This window comes from Eschrichtius robustus, chromosome 16, assembly GCF_028021215.1.
Source record: "Eschrichtius robustus isolate mEscRob2 chromosome 16, mEscRob2.pri, whole genome shotgun sequence".
In the NCBI taxonomy this organism is placed as follows: domain Eukaryota; kingdom Metazoa; phylum Chordata; class Mammalia; order Artiodactyla; family Eschrichtiidae; genus Eschrichtius; species Eschrichtius robustus.
This window is the reverse complement of record NC_090839.1, coordinates 74,543,223-74,562,781: the sequence shown is the minus strand read 5'-3', so window position 1 is coordinate 74,562,781 and position 19,559 is coordinate 74,543,223. Positions and strand designations below refer to the sequence as shown.

At 43.9% G+C, this 19,559-nt stretch overlaps 1 protein-coding gene across 1 annotated transcript in view; it reads right to left on the bottom strand.

Annotated features, from left to right (window-relative positions):
* Positions 1-1,637: 1,637 nt before the first annotated feature.
* HS3ST4 (heparan sulfate-glucosamine 3-sulfotransferase 4) overlaps positions 1,638-19,559 on the bottom strand; it is a 407,350-nt gene continuing 389,428 nt past the window's right edge. Inside the window, exon 2 of the mRNA XM_068524249.1 lies at positions 1,638-2,274. Coding sequence (XP_068380350.1) covers positions 1,638-2,274 — 637 coding nt within the window. The remainder of the gene's footprint in view (positions 2,275-19,559) is intronic.

Sequence of the window (19,559 nt, the reverse complement as noted above, 5' to 3'; positions counted from 1 at the left end):
CTGGCACATCAGTCCATTCTTTGCCAGGATGGGTTAAGATAGGAGGGTACCGCACCCCTTATAGGAGTTGCTTCCTTTGTGCTGTTTCAAGAATCATCCTGACCTGCAGACAGAATTCCCTGAAAGATTCTCTAATCTGGGTCTTTCTGGCTATCCCAGAGAAGGGATACTCCCAGAATTCGAGGGTAGGGGGAGAGGTGGGAATGGAGGTGACCAACACAAACACACCATCAAAACCCATTAATCAGATGGCATTAAGCTTTATAACAACACAGTTTTCAGTTAGCGGGAGAAATGACAGTTTAATAACAGCCGAACAGATTTCACTCCCCCCCACTCATACATATTTCCAATTTTGCTAGAACAGTTCCTGGTTTTGGAGATCTGTGAAGAGCGCTTTATGTCAAATGCTGCATTTTAATGGAATCAAACTAATGGGAATCAAACTAATGCAGCAGCCCTTGATGGGGGTGTCCGCAGACAGCCCTTACCCTCCCCCACCCCCATACACTGGATCTGAAAAATGGAGTCAGCCCTCTTGTCACTGCCCCAATATGTGCCATCTCTGAATTAAGCAAATGAAGCATGAGATGACCATGTAGGGGAGACGGTGGGACAAAGAGAAGGATGGTGACCGATCCCCTGTGGGTTGTGTTGCTGAAGGTTATTCATGACAAAAGACATGCCAGCTCTCTGGTCCTTGCCCCTCTGGGGACCCTAAGGGACAGAGCCCATTCTGATAGCATGTGTCAGAACCATGCGGCTGAGGGTCTTGAGGGATGGAGACCTCCCACCAAAAGGACTGGCTTTTCTTTTTTTCACTCCCAGAGATGGCATTCATCTCAGGGCTCTGAGCTCTGCTGCAACTCCCCTGCTCTGAGAGCAGCCCTGTGATTCTGATTCTAAGGAGGCACAGGCTAAGCTTCTCCACCACCCAGGATACTCACAAAGAGAGAGACCCAACCCCCCTTTGGGGGCTCTTAGAAAGAAGGCTTCCAGGGGTGTCAGCTTTTTTTGGTGAGAAACGTGCATGCCTCTGCCTTCATAAGGTGAGGAGGGAGCAAGTCAAAGGTTGTGGGATGAGACCTTTAAGGAGAAGGCTAGAGACACCTTAAGAGGGACGACCTTGCTCCCTAGGAGTCCTGGAGCAATTGGCCACAATTAGTATTCTGGCAAGATGCCAAAGCAGAGGTTGCTAGAGCAGGGGCCTTTGCCAGATATGGGGCTAGAACTCGGGCTTCCCAAATTAAAGTGAGAGACTCCGGCCAAAAGTAGACCTTCCTTTCTTTTTTATCATTTAAACAAACATTCATGCCACTGTCTCTGACCTTGACAACTATTTATGTATCCTGTCTTCAGATTTGATTAACCAGCAGAAGACAAGAATTAGCAGTAGATTCTGGTGGCCATCTGGTCAACCAGATGCTGCTACCCAGGCAGGCCTGGTACCCTCATGAGTATGCCATGGGATCCATCCCTTTGCCTCAGCCAACAGCGTTGGAAGCAATCCTGATTGCACAAAGGAGGAGATCTACTTGGCACCCCAGCAAGGCTGAGGCTGCAGACCCTGGGGGATTCAGGACTCAGGTAAGAAGCCTCCCTAGCTATTCACCAGCCTTCCCTCCACGTCTCTAGCCTCATTTGTCACCCTCTTCCTCTTCCCACTGGAAATTTTGACCAGTCATTTGGTAAAACATCATGTTGAAGGGTTTGTAGAATTTCCGCAGTCTGTGGATCACATCGGGGTCGATGCGGGGATGAGTCCGACCTTTGCTCTTGCCTAAGCACCTGGGGGCGCTGCTGTCTTCTGGCTTCTTTAGGCAAGGGAACCCCTTGGTTTTGTTGAAATAGAAATGTTTCTCAGTCACAACACGCTTGAGGCCTAGAAAATCCTGTACTTTGGCCATTTCCCCGGCGGGGTCCACTATGAGTCGCTCACCGCTGACGAAGAGGATCTGAGAGAGGGGGAAATACTGGAGCCAGTTTTCCAGATGCAGAGCATAGATCCCTATTCGAATGGCGCTCCAGGAGGCATCGATCAGCCCTAGGGTCCGATTTTTGAAGGCCAGCACCTCGAAGGTGGGGATCTCGGGTTTCTTTGACAGTGTCTGGGTGTAATCGGAGATGGCCCTGGTCACGGGGTCTCTCACCACCACGGTGAGTTTGATGTCCTTGGCCATGGAGTGGATGCGCTTGGGGGCCTCATTTGTCACAAAGTAACTTGGTGTCTTCTCCATGGTTAACTGCCCATCCAAAGTCTTAGGCATCACATTTCTGGAAGACGGAGGAAAACAAAAGAGTGGTTATTCCTGTCCAGAAATCATTGAACTTGTTGCACGAAACGTATGATATAAATAGCCCAGTGGGGAGCTACCCAATAAAATTCATGTACACTTGGAAGTTCTTTTTGGACTACATATCCCTCTATAGTTCTGATTATAGTATTATCAGAAAAAGCAGCATAAAGCTTGTGCAATTCATTCTTGGGAATCTTATACACCTGCATTTAAATTTCTGCTCTATCTCTTACCAGTTATGTTTAACCTAGATCGACTCGTAATTTCTCTATGTATTAGTTTTATAATCGCTGAAATGAAGATAATGATAGCACCTACTTCACACAGTTGTAAAAAGATTAAGGGAGATAACGCTTTTAAAGCATTTAGCACAGAATCTGGCATGTGTAAGAGCTTAATAAATCAAGGATATGATTGTTGTAGTGGCTTTCAGAAAGTGTTTGAGCTCAACAAGACCTCAAAGATGATCTAGTCCAGGGGTTGGCAAACTACCACCTGCCTCCTGTTATTGTATGGCCCATAGCTAAGAATGATTTTTCATCTTTAAAGGATGGGGAAAAAACCAAAATAATTAGACTAAAATTTTGTGATACATGAAAATTATATGTAATTCAAATTTCAATGCTTATAAATAAACTTTTATTGGAACATGGCCACACATTCCTTTTTTGTACTGTCTGTGGCTGCTTTTTGCACCTACATCAGCAGAGTCGAGTAGTTGCAACAGAGACTATATGACATGCAAAGCTGAACATACTTCCTATCTGGCCCTTTAAGAAAACATTTCTTGACCCCTAACCTAATCCAAAGGCATCTTTATGCAAATGAGGAAACTGAAGCCCAGAGACAGGGAATCAGACAGGCTTTGTGACCTCAGCAAGTTGAATCACATCCTCATCTGTAAAAATCCTAAAACTTACTTCAAGTTCAGTTGAGGATGAAACGAATGACATATAGTGTGACATACAGTGTGACAGCATCTAGCATAGAATTAGTTTTATACATGGGATTTCTTCTTTCTTGGCTCCCAAGGTTGTCCAGTGAGCCAGTGATAGGTCCCACACCAGGACGCATATTTCTTGGTTTCCTTCCCAAGGTTGCTTCTCCAAACCCATCCCTCCATCCATGTCTGCCTTCAGAGTGGCCTTGTTTTACTTGGGAACTTCAAGAGATTAAAGGAGTTTGATGTACTTGTACCTGTCGGTACAGCAGGCCATCTGCCACCATGTGCTCCATCTCCATTAAGTCTATTCACTTCCGAGCCTTGCACCAAAGTGGTACATTTAGGATTACACAAGACCTCTTTGCTATGATGACATGCTTTTAAATGTCTCAGCTAATAAAACTTAATACAGACGAAGATCCCTCAGCTTCCCCTACCATAATTAAATTTATTTACTATCGCGTGTGTGGAGAAGGAAGGGCTCTTCTTTCATCTCTAATTCACATGCTTTGTCAATAATTAATTGCTACTGGGTTTTGAGCTTTCTCCGCAAGCACTTTTATTAGGCAAGAGGCACTTGCCTCTTGCCTAATGTAGAGAAATTCACATGGAGTTTGTTGTTGTTCGTGTATAATGGCTGGGCAGTGAGGAGTTTTCAGATCAAAGCAATAGCCCTGGCCATAAATAATCATGCTCATCTTGAACTGATATTATCTCCCCAGTATTTTGAAAGTTTTCACGTTTGTGTGCCTGTTTGGCTCTTATCAGATTTAATTGTGACGTTTGGAGGGGTAGGGCTAAGGACCACACTTTTAGGGGAGTCACATGTGCCTGATTTAAGAGTTCTGACTACCTATGTCACCTTGATGAAGTGAGTAAACCCACTCTGAATCTCCATTTTCTCATCTAAAAAATAGGGTTAACAAGAGTCCTTCCCTTATAGGATTGTAATGAAGACTGAATGTGATAATGCAGGTAAATCATTTAGAATACTGTCCAATGAATGCCAGAATTTTAAAAGCTTAAGCCAGAGGCACAAGATCACTGGCACAGCAATTCTTAGAGAAGAGTAAGGAGAAAATATTTATGTTTGACCAAATGGAAAAGCTGAACTACATGGGAACTAAGGAACTTATCTAGAAAAAAAGGGTATTCTGATTCAAGCCAGTGTCATCAACCATTCTTCCTGATCTGGAGACTGGTGAGCAATGGGGGAGCTGCTATTAGTTCAGCTGAAGTTGAAGGAATATACTGATATCCTACTTTTCTTTCAGTTGGAGAGATGGAGTCTCTTCTTTTATTATAGAACTCATTTCATAGTATAAAAATATTAAATAAATGTTGATGCAAAAAATACTGAAGATGATATTTTTACATGGCCTCTTCCAGATTTTTGCCCCTCAGACATATCTTGCTCCTTTTAATTTGCTGCATTTTTCTTTAGCAAGGAGCAGCTGCTAGGTTTTTCTTCTCATCCAGTCTCTGCCATTCACTTCTTAGACCTCAGTGTTTATCTTTACATTGACAAATTCATCTCCTTCACTTCAGCTAATTGTTACAGTCTGTCAAGATCTTTGTTGATCTCGAGTCTTTTATCTGAAGCATCTGAGATAAATGGTACCCAGCCTATAAGCCAGTGTGTATAGGAGTAATTGTGTGACTAGCTCAGTGCTTGGTGCAAAAGGCAATGAGAGGAGCGGGGCTAGAGAAGGCAATGGAGAAGGTAGAGGGGAGCAGAGGCACCTAAATGGCTTTGATCGTCATGTTACAGATGGATTACACCATGCACTTGAGGACAGTTCCTGCATTTGGGGCACACATGGTAACACCATCTCATTAAGCCAAGATACAACCGTTGTTGCATGAGATACACAGGATTTTTTGCTGGTAAGAAGCTATCCAGTAGCTGTTCAAAATCAATGAAGTAGCAGTACCCCCTTTCCAAAAATGATTCTGAATCAGTTATATTCATTCATTCATTCATTTGTTCCATAAATGCTCATTTCCATAAATGGCAATATACTAGTGAACAAAACAGACAAGGTCCCTTCCCTGACAGAGCTTCCAGTGTAACTACTACATCTGATAAAAGAAGAGTTCTTTATAGCATCACATAAATAACTATCTTAATCAACAGAGCGGGTATCATTACTATTTCACTTTCAGAGAGAAGGAAACAGACTCAGAACCTAAAGATACTTTTTCAAAGTCTCACTGGGTGAGTATATCCTTGGTTTCTAAGCTCACTGGCCAAGCAAACACCTATCACCAGTTTCTGGCAAATAGCAGGTGCTGAATAAATATCTGTTGATTGAATGGATGAATAAACCATTAATCTCCTGTCCTAAGGCGAGGCTTTGTTGTGATGGGTTTTGTTGTCCTAATCTGGTCATTTCTCAGGCCTTGTCCCACGACCCAGCAGCTATTTCTGTACCTATCCTAGTGTCTCTCTTCCTAAAAGACTAGAGGGGGCAGTCTATGTGTAAGACCAACTTCTCCCAAAGTGGGCTTTGGACCTTGTCTCCCTCTACTTTCTCAGGAATGATTCATCCCAAGTTTCCTTCTCTCTCCTGGTTTTAGGGAAGTTCTTCTCGACTGGGTCTGACATTTTGACTGCCCATGTTCTCACATCTTTATGTGCTTGAGGAATGGGGAGGAGACCACTCATGCCACAGGGGAGTGAGCAAAGCTAAGGAAGTGAGAAAATAAGGTCAAGGGGTGGGGAGGGAAAGACCACAGGGGGTCTTATGGGCCATGGGCAAGACACTGGGTTTTATTCCATGTGTGATGAGATACCACTGAAGAACATGAAACAAGAGAACATAAAATTTATATTTTAAGAGATTTTTTTTCCTGGCTGCTTTGCTGAGAACACACAGGCATGTGGCAAGAGCAGAAGAAAGGCAGCCTGTTAAGAGGCCATTTCAGGACAGCAGGTTAGAGATGGGGGTGGCAGGAATGCAGGTGGAGAGGGCAACCTGGGAAGAAGTGTTCAGAATTAGGATGCCTTTAAAAGGTAGGGCCAACAGTCCTTTAGGATGGGTGGGATGTGTGTGCAAGAGAGAGAGAGAGAGTATCATAGAAGACTCCAAGATTGTTGGCCGGAGCTGAAGGGTGAGTAGTAGTGCAGTTTATTGACCTGGAGACAACTGAGAAAGAAGCCAGTTTCAGGGGAAGATACCAAGTCTGATTTTGGACTTGGAATCCGAAATACTCAAGTGAAGGGAGTTGAGTAATCATCTTGATACAGGAGTCTGGAACTCAAGGGAGATCCCAGTTGGAGGTGGACATTTCTATCATGAGTTCACAGTGCACCTGCCAGAAAGTAGGGCGAAGGAATGTCAGATTCTCTTCACCTTCACTAGTAGAAGGTGGGACCTAACCTTTGCCTATCTGGGGAATTCTCCTGAATAAGGAAAAGCATTCAGATGCCGGTGTGCAAAACAAATTTTTAAATTCCATAGCAAAGATTTTCACTAACTCCTTTGAATTTCCAGGGTCTTTGATAACTTCCTGTATTACAGAGCTTAGGATAATGTCATCATATGGCTGGTTCCCATGCCCTCCATGGCTAAGCTCAGTTTCCGGAAGCCATGGGCAATGTTTTATTCACACCTTTGTATCCCCAGTGCCTGCCGCATGGCAGCTGCCCCATAACTATGTGTGGTTATTAGATGAATGAACGAATGACATACGAATGAAGACATGATCCCCAGAAGTCAGGAGAACTGGGGCAGTTTGGAGGGCTCCTCTAAGTAGGTTTCCCTCAGGCGGGGTTCAGTGTTTCTGAATTCCAAGCCATCCCTCATCTGAAGGACCCTGCACTGCAGTGTGTACCATATGGTGAGAAAACACCGCATCTGGGCTTGGAACGGCTCGTTAACAGTATCTGGGGTGCTCAGAGCAGCCGTGACATCGGCGTCAACACACAGTCCTGAAGCGAGAATCATCCCGCAAGATCACACAGCTGCTCGCACAACCCCAAATGTTTATGAGACACGCTCCAACTCGCTCGCCCTCCACCACGTCCGCTCTGCTGGTGGGGGAGCTGGGCTGAGCACAAGCCCCATCTTGATGCGGGTCAGCATCCAGGGCTTCATAGGAAACAACAAAAATAGCGATCCTACAGTAGTTACCATACGCCATTTATCCAGCGCTCACTCTGTGCCGTTTGGTGGTTGAGAGTTCACATTCTGACACCAGATCAATGTCTCTAAGCACGTTCAGACACTGGGCTCTACAGCCTGGTGGTTAAGAGTAGAGCCTCCAGATGAACCAAATTTGGATCCACTTATCAGCTATGTGACTCCGGGCAAAAATTACCAACCCAAGTAATTTGTGTCTCAGTTGCATTATCTGGAAAACAGGCGCCATACGGAGAATACCCATTTCATAGGGATTTTGTGACGATGATATGAGTTAATGCCTGAAAGAGTGACTCACAGAGAGCAGGCTCGCAATACATTAGCCGTGAATTTTTAAAACGGCTTTCTTAAGAAGGTACGACTACCTTCACCACTTCAGAGGTCAGGAAACTGAGGCTCAGGGAAATTGATCTGTCAGTCCAAAGTCACAAGAGGCAGAGTTGAAATTCAACTCCAGGTCTGTCGTGAACTTTAGCCAGAGCTCTTAGTTACTGCCTGGCAATGCCTAACCAAACGACAGAGGCTCAACAAGGTTACGTGACTGGCCCAAGGTCACTCTGCTGGTAGATGGCAAAGCTGAATCTTCAATTGAGCCTCATTATGTGTGTCGTAAAGGTGGGCTGTCACTGACTCACCACTGGGAGTTACAGAAACCCAGGCCAGAAGCCCCAGAAATTCTTGCCAGATCAAGTTCCATCATTCAATTTGTGACCTCTCTCTCCGGGGTGTCATCAATTGAAGCAAATGGACACCATCACGAACGTCGAGGGAGAAGGCAGTCACCCGTATTAGATGTAAAGAGCCCATTCTCTCTGGAAGGGTTAGCAGCTGAGCTTGCCTTTCGCTTGCCTGAATCAGAGGTATGTGGGCACCTCACATTTTCCCAAATGCATTATCCAGTGGGATAAATGGTACATAAATGAGCAATATTTTCTGAGGCCTCCAGATAAACTGTAACCCAAGAGAATGGTGGTTAGAGCCAGGGCATGAGGTAAGGCTGTTTCTTCTGCATTGAGGAAAGAAACTTAGAAATTCAGTCGGGCGCCTGCTACTTGCCAAGCATCGAGACGGGCAATTTCACATATTATTCTGGCTGAACTGCACAAGTAGCATACAATTCACTGAGCCCATTATAGAGATGTGGAAACTGAGTCAAAGAGACAATAAACCCTGCTCAGGACTACTTTTCGGCCTCATTCTTTTGGCAAGTTCATGCTGCTTTTCAAATCCAAGTTTATGAATCCTGGAATCCCTGAAGATGGAAAGTCAAACCCTTTGGAAACCACATTTCTTACGTAAAGACCCAAGAAAAGCAGCCTTTGCCAGGGCCATACGGCTAAGGACCAAACTGAAGGCGGGAAAGAAGGGATCCTGAGTTATAGCTCTGACTTAAGAACTAACTTGCCAAATGCATTTAGGACAAGGATTTTTCCCTCTCTGGACCTGTACCATGAAAGGGCTATGTTAATACGAATTCCCTCATTAATTCCAACGAGTGTTTGCTGGTGCTTATTATGTCGGGTATATAGTGATGCTAAAGCAGGCATGGTACCTGCCCTGCAACAGACTGCAAGTTCTTTGAAGGACACACCTGAATTTCCCATTTTTGTAAAGTGGTCTGTGGTTCAGACGGGGCATCTCTGTTGTGGGCAGAGGTCTCTTTTCAGACAAAATCACATCTGCCACCAAGAGGGCGAAGGAGGTGACAGAAAAGTGTGGGCAGAGGAGAGGAAAGGAGGGAGAGAGCTGAAGCAAAGGATGAAGGCAACTAGAAGCGAGAGGAAGGAGAAATGAAGACAAGAGGAAGGAAAGAAGTGAGGAAGGATGAGGAGGAGGAAGGAGAACAGAAGGAGCCGGGTTTTGAGGAAACACAAAGAATTTGAATAACTGGAGAAGAATGAGGAAAGCATTCCAGTTTTGAGTGACACAGGACCACGTTGTGGGAGAAAAGAGCAAACCCAGATCTCAGGCACTTCTGTGGTTTTAAAGTTTGTGCCAGGCAGGTACAGATATTTTAGGATCTATGAAAGAAAAAGAGAGGAAACCATTTATCTGTTCATTAATTTGGCAACTGTCGTGTGCCAGGTACATTAGGAGATAAAATGAAGAGCAAGATGGGTCCTGAGGAAGTTCACATCTTCTGAAAGAGTAAAAATAGTCTGTGAGGTCTATCCTTGTCTCTGAGGATTCACGGAGTTCCATGAGTTTCAGGTAGAGAATCACTGGCTGAGGGTCGACTTGATTCCAGAGTCCACAATCACCTCCTTTGGAAGCTTGTCAGTGGGTGCTCATCCTGACAAAGGCGGGTGGCTCAGCGTTTGACTTCGGGGTTCCATCTCTGAACCACAACTGGCTTTAGCAACTCATTTCATGTCTTTTATCCTCAGTTCCATCATCTGTCAAATGGGTATAATAGCATCGCCTCCTCATTCACAAGAAAAGGTATCAGGCATCCTGGCACAGAGCAAGTATTGGTAAATGTCCCCCCTTGTTATTGCTGCTAGTGTAACATAGCACATAGTAGGTACAAACAAATTTATTTGTTGAATGAGTGAAGGAGACCAGCCCTGCTTACATTCTGAATCTAAATGCCTATTACTGCGTTGCCTAATAGATACACCCCTCTGTAAATGATGACCCTGATTCATGGAAACCCACCTCTCCAATGGGCGTTGATATGACCCACTCTGAGAGCACCAAACAGCTTTTGTTTAGCATAGATTCCAGTGAATTCCTAGAAATCTCTTTCTCCTTACTATCCCAGGGTGCCCAAGCACTTGGGAGGCTTCAGTGCTAGGCAGAGCTTGGCCACTTTATGGGGCCCATACCTCAAATGGCACAAATCCTAGGCTTGCTTTCATTTCTCCTTGTCATCCCTGGCTTTTCCCAGTTCCCCCCCCGGGGGCTTCAGCATCAACAGACCACCATATGACAGAAGCTGACTTGTTCATATGGTTTGATTCAGAAAACACATATGGACAGAAAAACAACTATGAACTTGACAATCCCTTAAAATGAATTTGTGAGCGAGTCATCACCACTGAATCTACATTTTTGAATGTGGCCATGTGTGCGCGTATGTGTGTGTATGGGATTTTTATTGATGTAGTTTACACTCAATGTTTGGTATCTATAGGGATGTGAAGGTCCCTGCAATAATTCTCAAGCCCACAGGTTGGGAAGCAGGGTTCTAAAATCTAAACCTTTGCCTGCTTACAACCTCAGCTCCCTCAGTGCCTTCTTACCCACAACTCTCCCTCCAATCCCTCCTCTCTTGTTATTGGACCACCTCACTCCAGAGATTCGAAAACAAGATGCTCCCTGATTTTGAATTCACAAGATTACGGCTCGCTTCACCTGCCCCTGACTGGGGATTCCACCCGGAGTATACTTCTCTGATCCTTTATTCATACACATTCAAAGAGTGTCCCACTGCAGAGCCTCACACACCAACTTCTCTTAGCTGTTTTATTGTATTTTCTTTCCTCGGGCTCAGCGTTTCAAAGGGCAGGTGCCACAACTAAATGATGATTACGGAGGTGTCAGCGTTGTCTGCCTGGGCACCTTGTGTGCTCACGATTTAACAGACGGTGACAGGAGAGGGCTCCTCTCGGGAAGGCCCCATTCCAGGTCTCTCCACCGCACGCTGCGCTCCCAGCTGCTATCCTTGGGGATGCTGCCAGCCTGCTTCCTTCTCACCTGCATCCTGCGGCTGAGGCAAGCCCTGCTTGCTCCTGCTGAGTCTGCCTCTGTCACCCTTTGCATGTCTCAGCCCTACTGTGTGGCTCTACCCTGGCTCTGCCATCCTCACTCTAAAGGACTTTGGGAAACTTATTTAACCACCTCAAGCCTCAGTTTCCTCATACAATGGGTATCACAAGCAAGACCTATCTCAGAGCATGTTTTATGAAGGTTGAAAGGGCCGGTGCTTATGATGCTGCTGTAGAATGAATGTGTGTGCCCCACCTCCACACAATTCATATGTTAAATCCTAACACCCAATGGGATGGGATTAGGGGGTGTGGCCTTTGAGAGGGGATTAGGTTATGAGCGTGGAGCTCTCATGAATAGAATTAGTGCCCTTATGAAAGAGACCCCAGAAAGCTCCCTCCCACCTTCTGCCCTGTGAGGACATAGCGAAAAGATAGCCCTCTATGAGCCAGGAAGCAGGTTCTCACCAGGCAGTGCATCTGCCAGCATCTTGATCCTGGAATTCTCAGCTTTTAGAACTGTAAGAAATAAACGCTTGTTGCTTAAGCCACTCAGTCTATGGTATTTTTGTTACAGCAGCCAGAATGAACGAAGGCTTAGCACAGGGCCTGGAAGGAATTAACTGCTGAGTACAAGTGTGAATTATTGTTGCTATTATATATGAATCCTGTTTACTCACTGTGCATTCACAGAGAATGCCATCTTAGGACCTGTGCTAACCGTGAGGTTATTTCATGTTTATCTCATGTGCATCCTTAAAACAAACTCTGTTTCTGTAAATAATTTGTACGTGTCTCTTCCTTGTGATGCAAGGAATCTAACCGGCTAGACCGATATATATATATAATAAAGCACTGGATGTTTTATTGGTGGAAGGGCTGCTCAGGTCGACTCATGCCTGGCCATGGAAACTTGTTAAATAACTCGGTCAAGATGGAGGCATCCATGCATATGAAGGACAGGTGTGAATGGTGCTGGGAAGAACAATATTTTGTCACACGGCCAGGCACCAACTCTAGCGTTGAAGGAAACTTGTTCTCTCTGCCAACAGAATGCAGCCCAGAAACCCCCCCTTTTCCCTATATTTGGCCAGGATGGCAGGACCTCCTCTCCTACAAAGTGCCCAAGTAAGAGCCTTCCAGGTGTGTCCTTGAGATATTTCCTTCATAAGGTTGCATCCCCAAATCAAGATCTCTAGCTTCAATGATGTAAAGCACAATCATAAATTAATCAGTGCACCCTACTGTGCCTGTACTTAGACCTGACTTTCACAGCTTGCGGCGCATGAAATACTAAACAGATTTTCAAACCCATCCATCTGATCATATAACAGATGGAGAAATGACAAATAAGAAAGAAGATCAGTGCACACCTAGAAAGATCTACACAAACAGGCACACATACTGTGCCCCAAAGATTGAAGATTCTAATATTATATCATCAGATATTCATGCACACTGATCTCCTACGGAGTGTTTCTCTTTTTCTCTTTTTCACACACACACACACACACACACACACCCCCACACACACCTCTACTCTTCCCACAACTGGCTCCTTCTTATTATTCAAGTCTTGGCTCAAACATCACCTACTCAGAGGGCAATCCTCTTCCCCAGGCACCATCTAAATCACTCTCCTTCACACCAGCCTCTTTTGGTCACTTCCTAGGGCTTCTTGTTATCTGACATTATCTTGTTTATGTGTTCGTTTTCTTGTGTCTAGTCTGTCTGTTCTAAAGGAAGCAAGCTCCCAAGAAGGAAGACAGTTTGGCACTTCTGTATACTGCTGAATCTCCAGCATCTCACTTAGTGCCTAGAATTGAGACATCGGTCTCAATAAATATTTGCCCAGTGATGGAAGAGATGAAGGAAAGAAGGGAAAAGAAAGCACAGTTGGAAAGAAGAGAAGGGAGAATAAAGGAAAAGAGGAAGGAAGAAAGGAAGGAAGGAAGAGAGGGAGGGAGGAAGGGAAGGAGGAAGGATAGGAGGAAAGAAAGTTGGGAAGAAGGATGGAGAGAGCTGGTTTCTTCCCATCATTCAGGTCTCATATTAAATGTCTGGCTTTGGATTATTATGAAAGCCACTAGCCACATGGAACTATTTAAATTTAAATTAATTAAAAGATTAAAGATTTAATTTCTCAGGGACAATAGCCACATCTCAAGTGCACAATAGCTACAAATGGCCAATGGCTACTGTGTTGGAGGTACAGCTCTAGTATATTCCATCATCACGTAACATTCTATTGGATAACGCTGGTCTGGTCCATCAGCTATGATTTTTGTGACATCAACATACCACTCAAAAGTCATCTCTCAGAGAGGCTTTCCCTGATCATTCTATCAAAAATCATGCCTGCTCCAAGTTACTGTCTATCCCATTGTCTGGTTTCTCTTCTTGCTCACACCATGTGGCATTGGTCAAGATTTGGAATTATCTACTTTACTTCCCAGTTCACATGATTTCTGATGCCCTTCTACCTGGAACTGAACTCTGCAATGGCAGAACTTTGTCTTATTCACTAGGTACTATATCTGTCTCTAATAGAGCACTGTATATAATAGGTACTTAATAAATGACAATGAATAAATGAATGACCCCTCTGGATGTGCACATTTGCATTTTTACACACTATACCCTCATTTCATGCATCCATGCAGCAAGACAAGGGAAATGAAGTAAGGTCTAAGCTGGTGGTAGGTGGGCCTCCATCTCTTCACCACCAGCTGGTGAGAAGGTAGAAAAGGCTGAGTGCTGATGCTTACTCTTGCTCGTGGCCCAACCCCCTTCACTGAGGCTCTACACATCTTGCCAGACTTCTCAGGGGCTGGACTCAGCGTCCTAGCTAGGCTCTGGCACCTAGGGGCGGGAGCCTTGGGAAAATCCAGGTCCACGGAGCTGTGCTGCTGGCTGGCTGGGGAGGAGCACATACAAAGTCACAGCCTTTGCTGCATGTCTGATCAATTGCCTACAAACTTCTTCCTCTCACATCTATCCACAATGACATTGCAGTCATGGTGTCAACATGTTAAGAAAGCTCCATTTTGGGGGGATGTGTTCAGGAGGAATGAATATTCCCTTGCTGTTCTCTTTTTAGGCTCCTCCCTAGACCCACTCACAGTAGTCCTGGCAGAGTAAGATTCTGCTCATGCTGAAAGATCCCAGGGAAGCAGGACATTGCCCCCAGATGACTGTGGATCTCATCTTCTGCCTGGACTCACTCTTCCTGGTCTACAGAATTTTTGGTCCCATTCCGGAGGAATCAGATGTTTCCCTTTCTAGGTCCAGATGGCTGGCTTAGTTGCAGAGAAACATAAATACCATTGACTCCTCTCCAGATAGATGTTTCCCACTGCCTAGAGCTCCCCATCTGCCTTCAGTCACCCCTGACCGTCTTTCATCATTAGTCTCATAGCTTAGCCCTCCTGCACAGAGCCCTGTGTCTTTGGGTGAATATGTATGCACTTGGGAGTATGTTGACACAAATAGTATACTACCCTATGCAGCATTCTAAAATTTGGGGTTTTGCTCGGTGATTTGTGACCACCTAGAGAGGTGGGATAGGGAGGGTGGGAGGGAGACGCAAGAGGGAGGAGATATGGGGATATATTTATACGTATAGCTGATTCACTTTGTTATAAAGCAGAAACTAACACACCCCTGTAAAGCAATTATACTCCAATAAAGATATTAAAAAAAAATAAAATAAAATTTGGGTTTTCTACTCAAGAATACTTCTTGATCTCTACGTCTGTGTCTCTATTTCTGCTTTGCAAATAAGATCATCTATATATGTATACGTATAGCCGATTCACTTTGCTGTACAGTAGAAACTAACACAACGTTGTAAAGCAACTATACTTCAATAAAATTAATTTTAAAAAATTAAAAAAGAATACTTCTTGAGATTTTCCCTTATCAGTTCACTTCCCATTTTTAAATGAATGTTGCATTCTATAGTATATGCAAACCACAGTTTATTTAGCCATTTCCCTGTAGAGGGTCCTTGGATTTTCATCAGTTTTCCATGATGACAAAGAAAGCTAACGTGAGCACCTTTGCACATGCCTCTCTTTGTATGTACCCGTTTGAGTATTTTCCTAACGCAGCCCTACAGAAGTTGGGTTGTTGGGTCATGGGAGTTTGTGTCTAAAGGCCATAACAGATACTGGCACATTGCCCTCTATGGTGGTCATGCCAAATTTTGCTCCCACTCATACTGTGTGAGAATACCCCTGTCCCCTCACCAGCTCCTAATGGTACTGACCTTTTTTATTTCACCAACCTGGTGATACCCATCCTTCAGGACTCAGCCCACATGCCCTGTTTTCCCCAGGATGACAAGACACTTCCCTGCTGTGGACTCTGCTGCCTGGTCTATTGCTACCATTGACTCATCCCACAATATGGCACATATGTATTTCCTTGTCTTCTTTATCAGACTCTGAGCAACTTGGCAAAAAGGCCAAAATGGCTCCCAGGAAAAGCTTGCTTGGTTGGACCAGATTAATCCCCTGCTCTTTCCAGATGCTATAACAGACCTTTGCCAGGAATGCTTGTGCCCCTGGCAGCACCAGGAACAGGTGGAGTGTCATGTGAACTTTGGGCGTCAAGAAATATTGATGGGAAAATAATCTATGCAGAAATGAGTGTGACTGCGTGCAGCCCAGCAGAAATAAGGGAGGGACAAAATTCAAAGGAAGGATCTGCTGGCCAGAATAGACTGTAGCCAGGCCCTGCTGACCCCTGCTCGTCAGCTCCTCGCGGAGGAGTGCCGTGTTCTGGCCGCAGTCCTGCCGTGCGCCCCCTGCACTCTGCATTTTGGCCTCCTAGAATTATCTTGCCATTTCCTGGAAACAATTTGTCATATCTTAGATTTTGCATATGATATTCTAACTTCCTGAAATACCCTTTCCTTCCTGCCCACTGACTGGGGGAGCCCTTGTTCATGGCATGCCTGATCCAAAGGCCTCCTCCTCTGTACAGCTTCTCTGGAACATATATAATATAATATAATATAATATAATATAATATAATATAATATAATATAATATAATATGATGTAATATAATATAATATAATATAATATAATATAATATGATGTAATATAATATAATATAATATAATATAATATAATATAAGTATAATCATAAATATATACCAACCCATAAATTACTGATAGCATTGCATCTATCTGTGTGAAGCTCCCCACCATCTCAAACATTCCCGGATGTTGTGCCAGAGGGGTAGATGAGAGAAAGAAAGAGGAAGAAGGGGAGGAACAGTGAGTACGTGAGCATTCTGGAAAAATACCACATTGGTAGTTAGATGGTCAGCCTGGAAATGATTCTCATCATTTCTGCTAACTGACTGACCAAAACCAGTCTTGTGACCCCCACCCACACACAAGGGAACAAGAAAGCTGAGAGTTACTAGAGAAATGACCTAAAGACTAAAAAACCCACTCTCCTGAATTTTGAGTTTGTTATTCTCTTGTGTGTGGGTATATCATATGTTGCATTTCTAAACAATATGCTGTTTAGTTTTGTTGGGTTTTTTTCCAAATAGCATAATACTCTAGTCTTCTGTTAATTTTTTAAAAACTTAAATGATATCTTTATAAAATCTATTAATGCCATTGCATTTACTGTTAGTGAATCCATTTTCACCGCTGTATAATATTCCATTGTGTGGACATGGCATTATTTATCCATTTTTTCTGATGATGGACATTGGGGTTGTTTGCTTTATGAACAATGTTGCTATGTAAATTCTTGTACATGCCTCCTGGTATAAAGGGGAAGAATCTCTCTTGGGTATTTTCCAAATAATGGAAATGCTGAATCATGAGCTCTGAGATGCTTACCCTTATAAGATGATGGCGCTTAAGTTATATTCCCTCCACCTGTGCAGAAGAGCTCACATTCATCCTCCTTGTGACTTAATGTCTGCTACTGTCTAACTTTGAATTTCTCTGAGTTTGGGAGATCTTTTTCATTTATTGATGATTTGTGTTTCCTCCTTGGTGAAATATCTGTATCTTTTGCCCATTTTTCTATTGGATTGTTTTTCTTCCTTTATTTATAGGGGTTCTTTGTATATGCTGGGTACTACTCCTTTGTTATGTAGATTGCAATGATCTTCTCCCAGTTTGTGGCTTAACTTATGACCTTCTTTATGTGTATTTGATGGTCAAAAGTCTTAATGTTAAAGTAGTTTAATTTACCACTCTTGTGGCTAGCACTTTTGTTTCTTATTTAAGAAATGCTTCTCTACCTGAGAATGAATATATATATATACATGTATATATGGAAATTGAAGGAAATAATTATGTGGCTCTCTGGGAGAAACCTGTTCTAAGCAGAGGAAATAGTTAGTGCAAAGGTCCTGGGGTAGGAGGGTTCTTAGTGTGCACAGAAGCAAGGTGGAGGCCAGTGGGACTGGAGACCACGGCAGAAGATGAGATCAGAGAGCTAATGGGAGGCCTGATGATGAAACTTCATTCTGAGTGTGAGGGGAAGTCCTTGGAGTTTTTTGAGCAGAAGACTAAGTGTCATGATCTGAATTGTAATTTTCCAGGACCACTTTCCACAGATGAATTGGAATTGACTGCACAGGGATTTAGAAGCTGGGAAGCTCTGAGGAAGCGAATGCAGCTGTCCAGATAAGAGATGATGGTGGGAGTGATGTAGTGGGCAGAGTCTTGGCATACTTGGAAGAAAGAGCTAATAGAATTTGCGGATGGATTATATTTGGACTGTAAGGGGAATGGGAGGTGTCAGGGTGACTCCAAGGCAACAGCCCTGAGCAACTGGGTTGGAGGAAGACATTGAGAGAAGATCTGGGTTTAGAGTGGGGGAAGATCAGGAGCTCTGCTTCAGATACATTATGCTTGAGATGATTTTAGACATCCAGATGGAAATGCCAGGTAAGCAGTGAGTCTGGAAGAGATCTGGGTGGAGAAATATTTGAATGTTGCCGACATACACAGATGGTATACGCTAAGGTGTATACAAAAAGGAGGAAAGGTCCAAGGACTGAGCCCTGCGACACTTCTACATTCATCTCTGGGGTTGGGGGTGTGGGGAGATGGACATGCCAGGAGATGAGCCTGGGAGAGCAGGTGTCTCCAGATGGACAGGACATTTCTGTCCCAGCTGTGTGCTAATTTCTGCATCCCAGACCTGTGATGCACTGCCAGGGTACCAGCGCCGTGCCCGGTTGCTCCCTCCCCTCTTTTCCTCTACCCCTGGACGAATTACTAGTGCCAGTTAATGTTTGCTCTGGCTCATAAATCCATAATGCCTACCACACAAACCTCAACGGCCTGTAATTGAGACTCACAAACATGCAGAAAAGATTGTGTGCGTGGAAGGTATAAATGATGCTGTCACCCGAGGCTGCTGCAGGAGACAGGGCCACCGACATGGTGACTGCATTCTGCATTTACTACCTAAACAGCCTGCTTCCCTTTGCCGCTGCCACCCTGGAAGGTAGAGGAAATTAGCTGTAAATATTTTACAGCTGGTAATTTGCAGGAGTAAATCACAGCTCATTTTGCCAGAGAGTCAATGGAATGAGCATGAGTTTCTTTTTCTTCCAGGGGCTGTTTGTGATGTCATCTTCCTGGTTTCATCCTGCATTTAACTTAGTCCTCAGCATGTTTATGTCTTTGTAGTGTAAGTTATTCTGTGCCTCCTGGATGGGCAGGAGTCGTGGGATGGGGGTGGGGTGGAGAAAGGAAGCAGGATTTCTCTTAGTGCTCCTACACTGGGGCCCACTGGGTACCAATGCTCATCAATCAGCAATTTATTCATTCATTTACTAAGCAATTTCTGACTGATCACTGTATACCAGATAGTCTGCTAAGTCCTAGAAGATGAAGATCAGTATTACCCGTCCCTGTCATCAAGGAGTTCCACAGCCTATTTGGGAAATCCCTGACAATACCTAAAACGTACTCATACCAACAAATGTTCGGTATAATATTTACTGAGATCTTACTATATGTTCCAAGTGTTTTACAAAATTAAATTCATTTGCTGTGCAAAAGCTTTTAAGTTTCATTAGGCCCCATTTGTTCATTTCTGTTTTTATTTCCATTTCTCTAGGAGGTGGATCAAAAAGGATCTTGCTGTGATTTATGTCATAGAGTGTTCTGCCTATGTTTTCCTCTAAGAGTTTTATAGTGTCTGGCCTTACATTTAGGTCTTTAATTCATTTTGAGTTTATTTTTGTGTATGGTGTTACGCAGTATTCTAATTTCATTCTTTTACATGTAGCTGTCCAGTTTTCCCAGCACCACTTATTGAAGAGGCTGTCTTTTCTCTGTTGTATATCCTTGCCTCCTTTATCAAAAATAAGGTGACCATATGTGTGTGGGTTTATCTCTGGGCTTTCTATCCTGTTCCATTGATCTATATTTCTGTTTTTGTGCCAGTACCATACTGTCTTGATTACT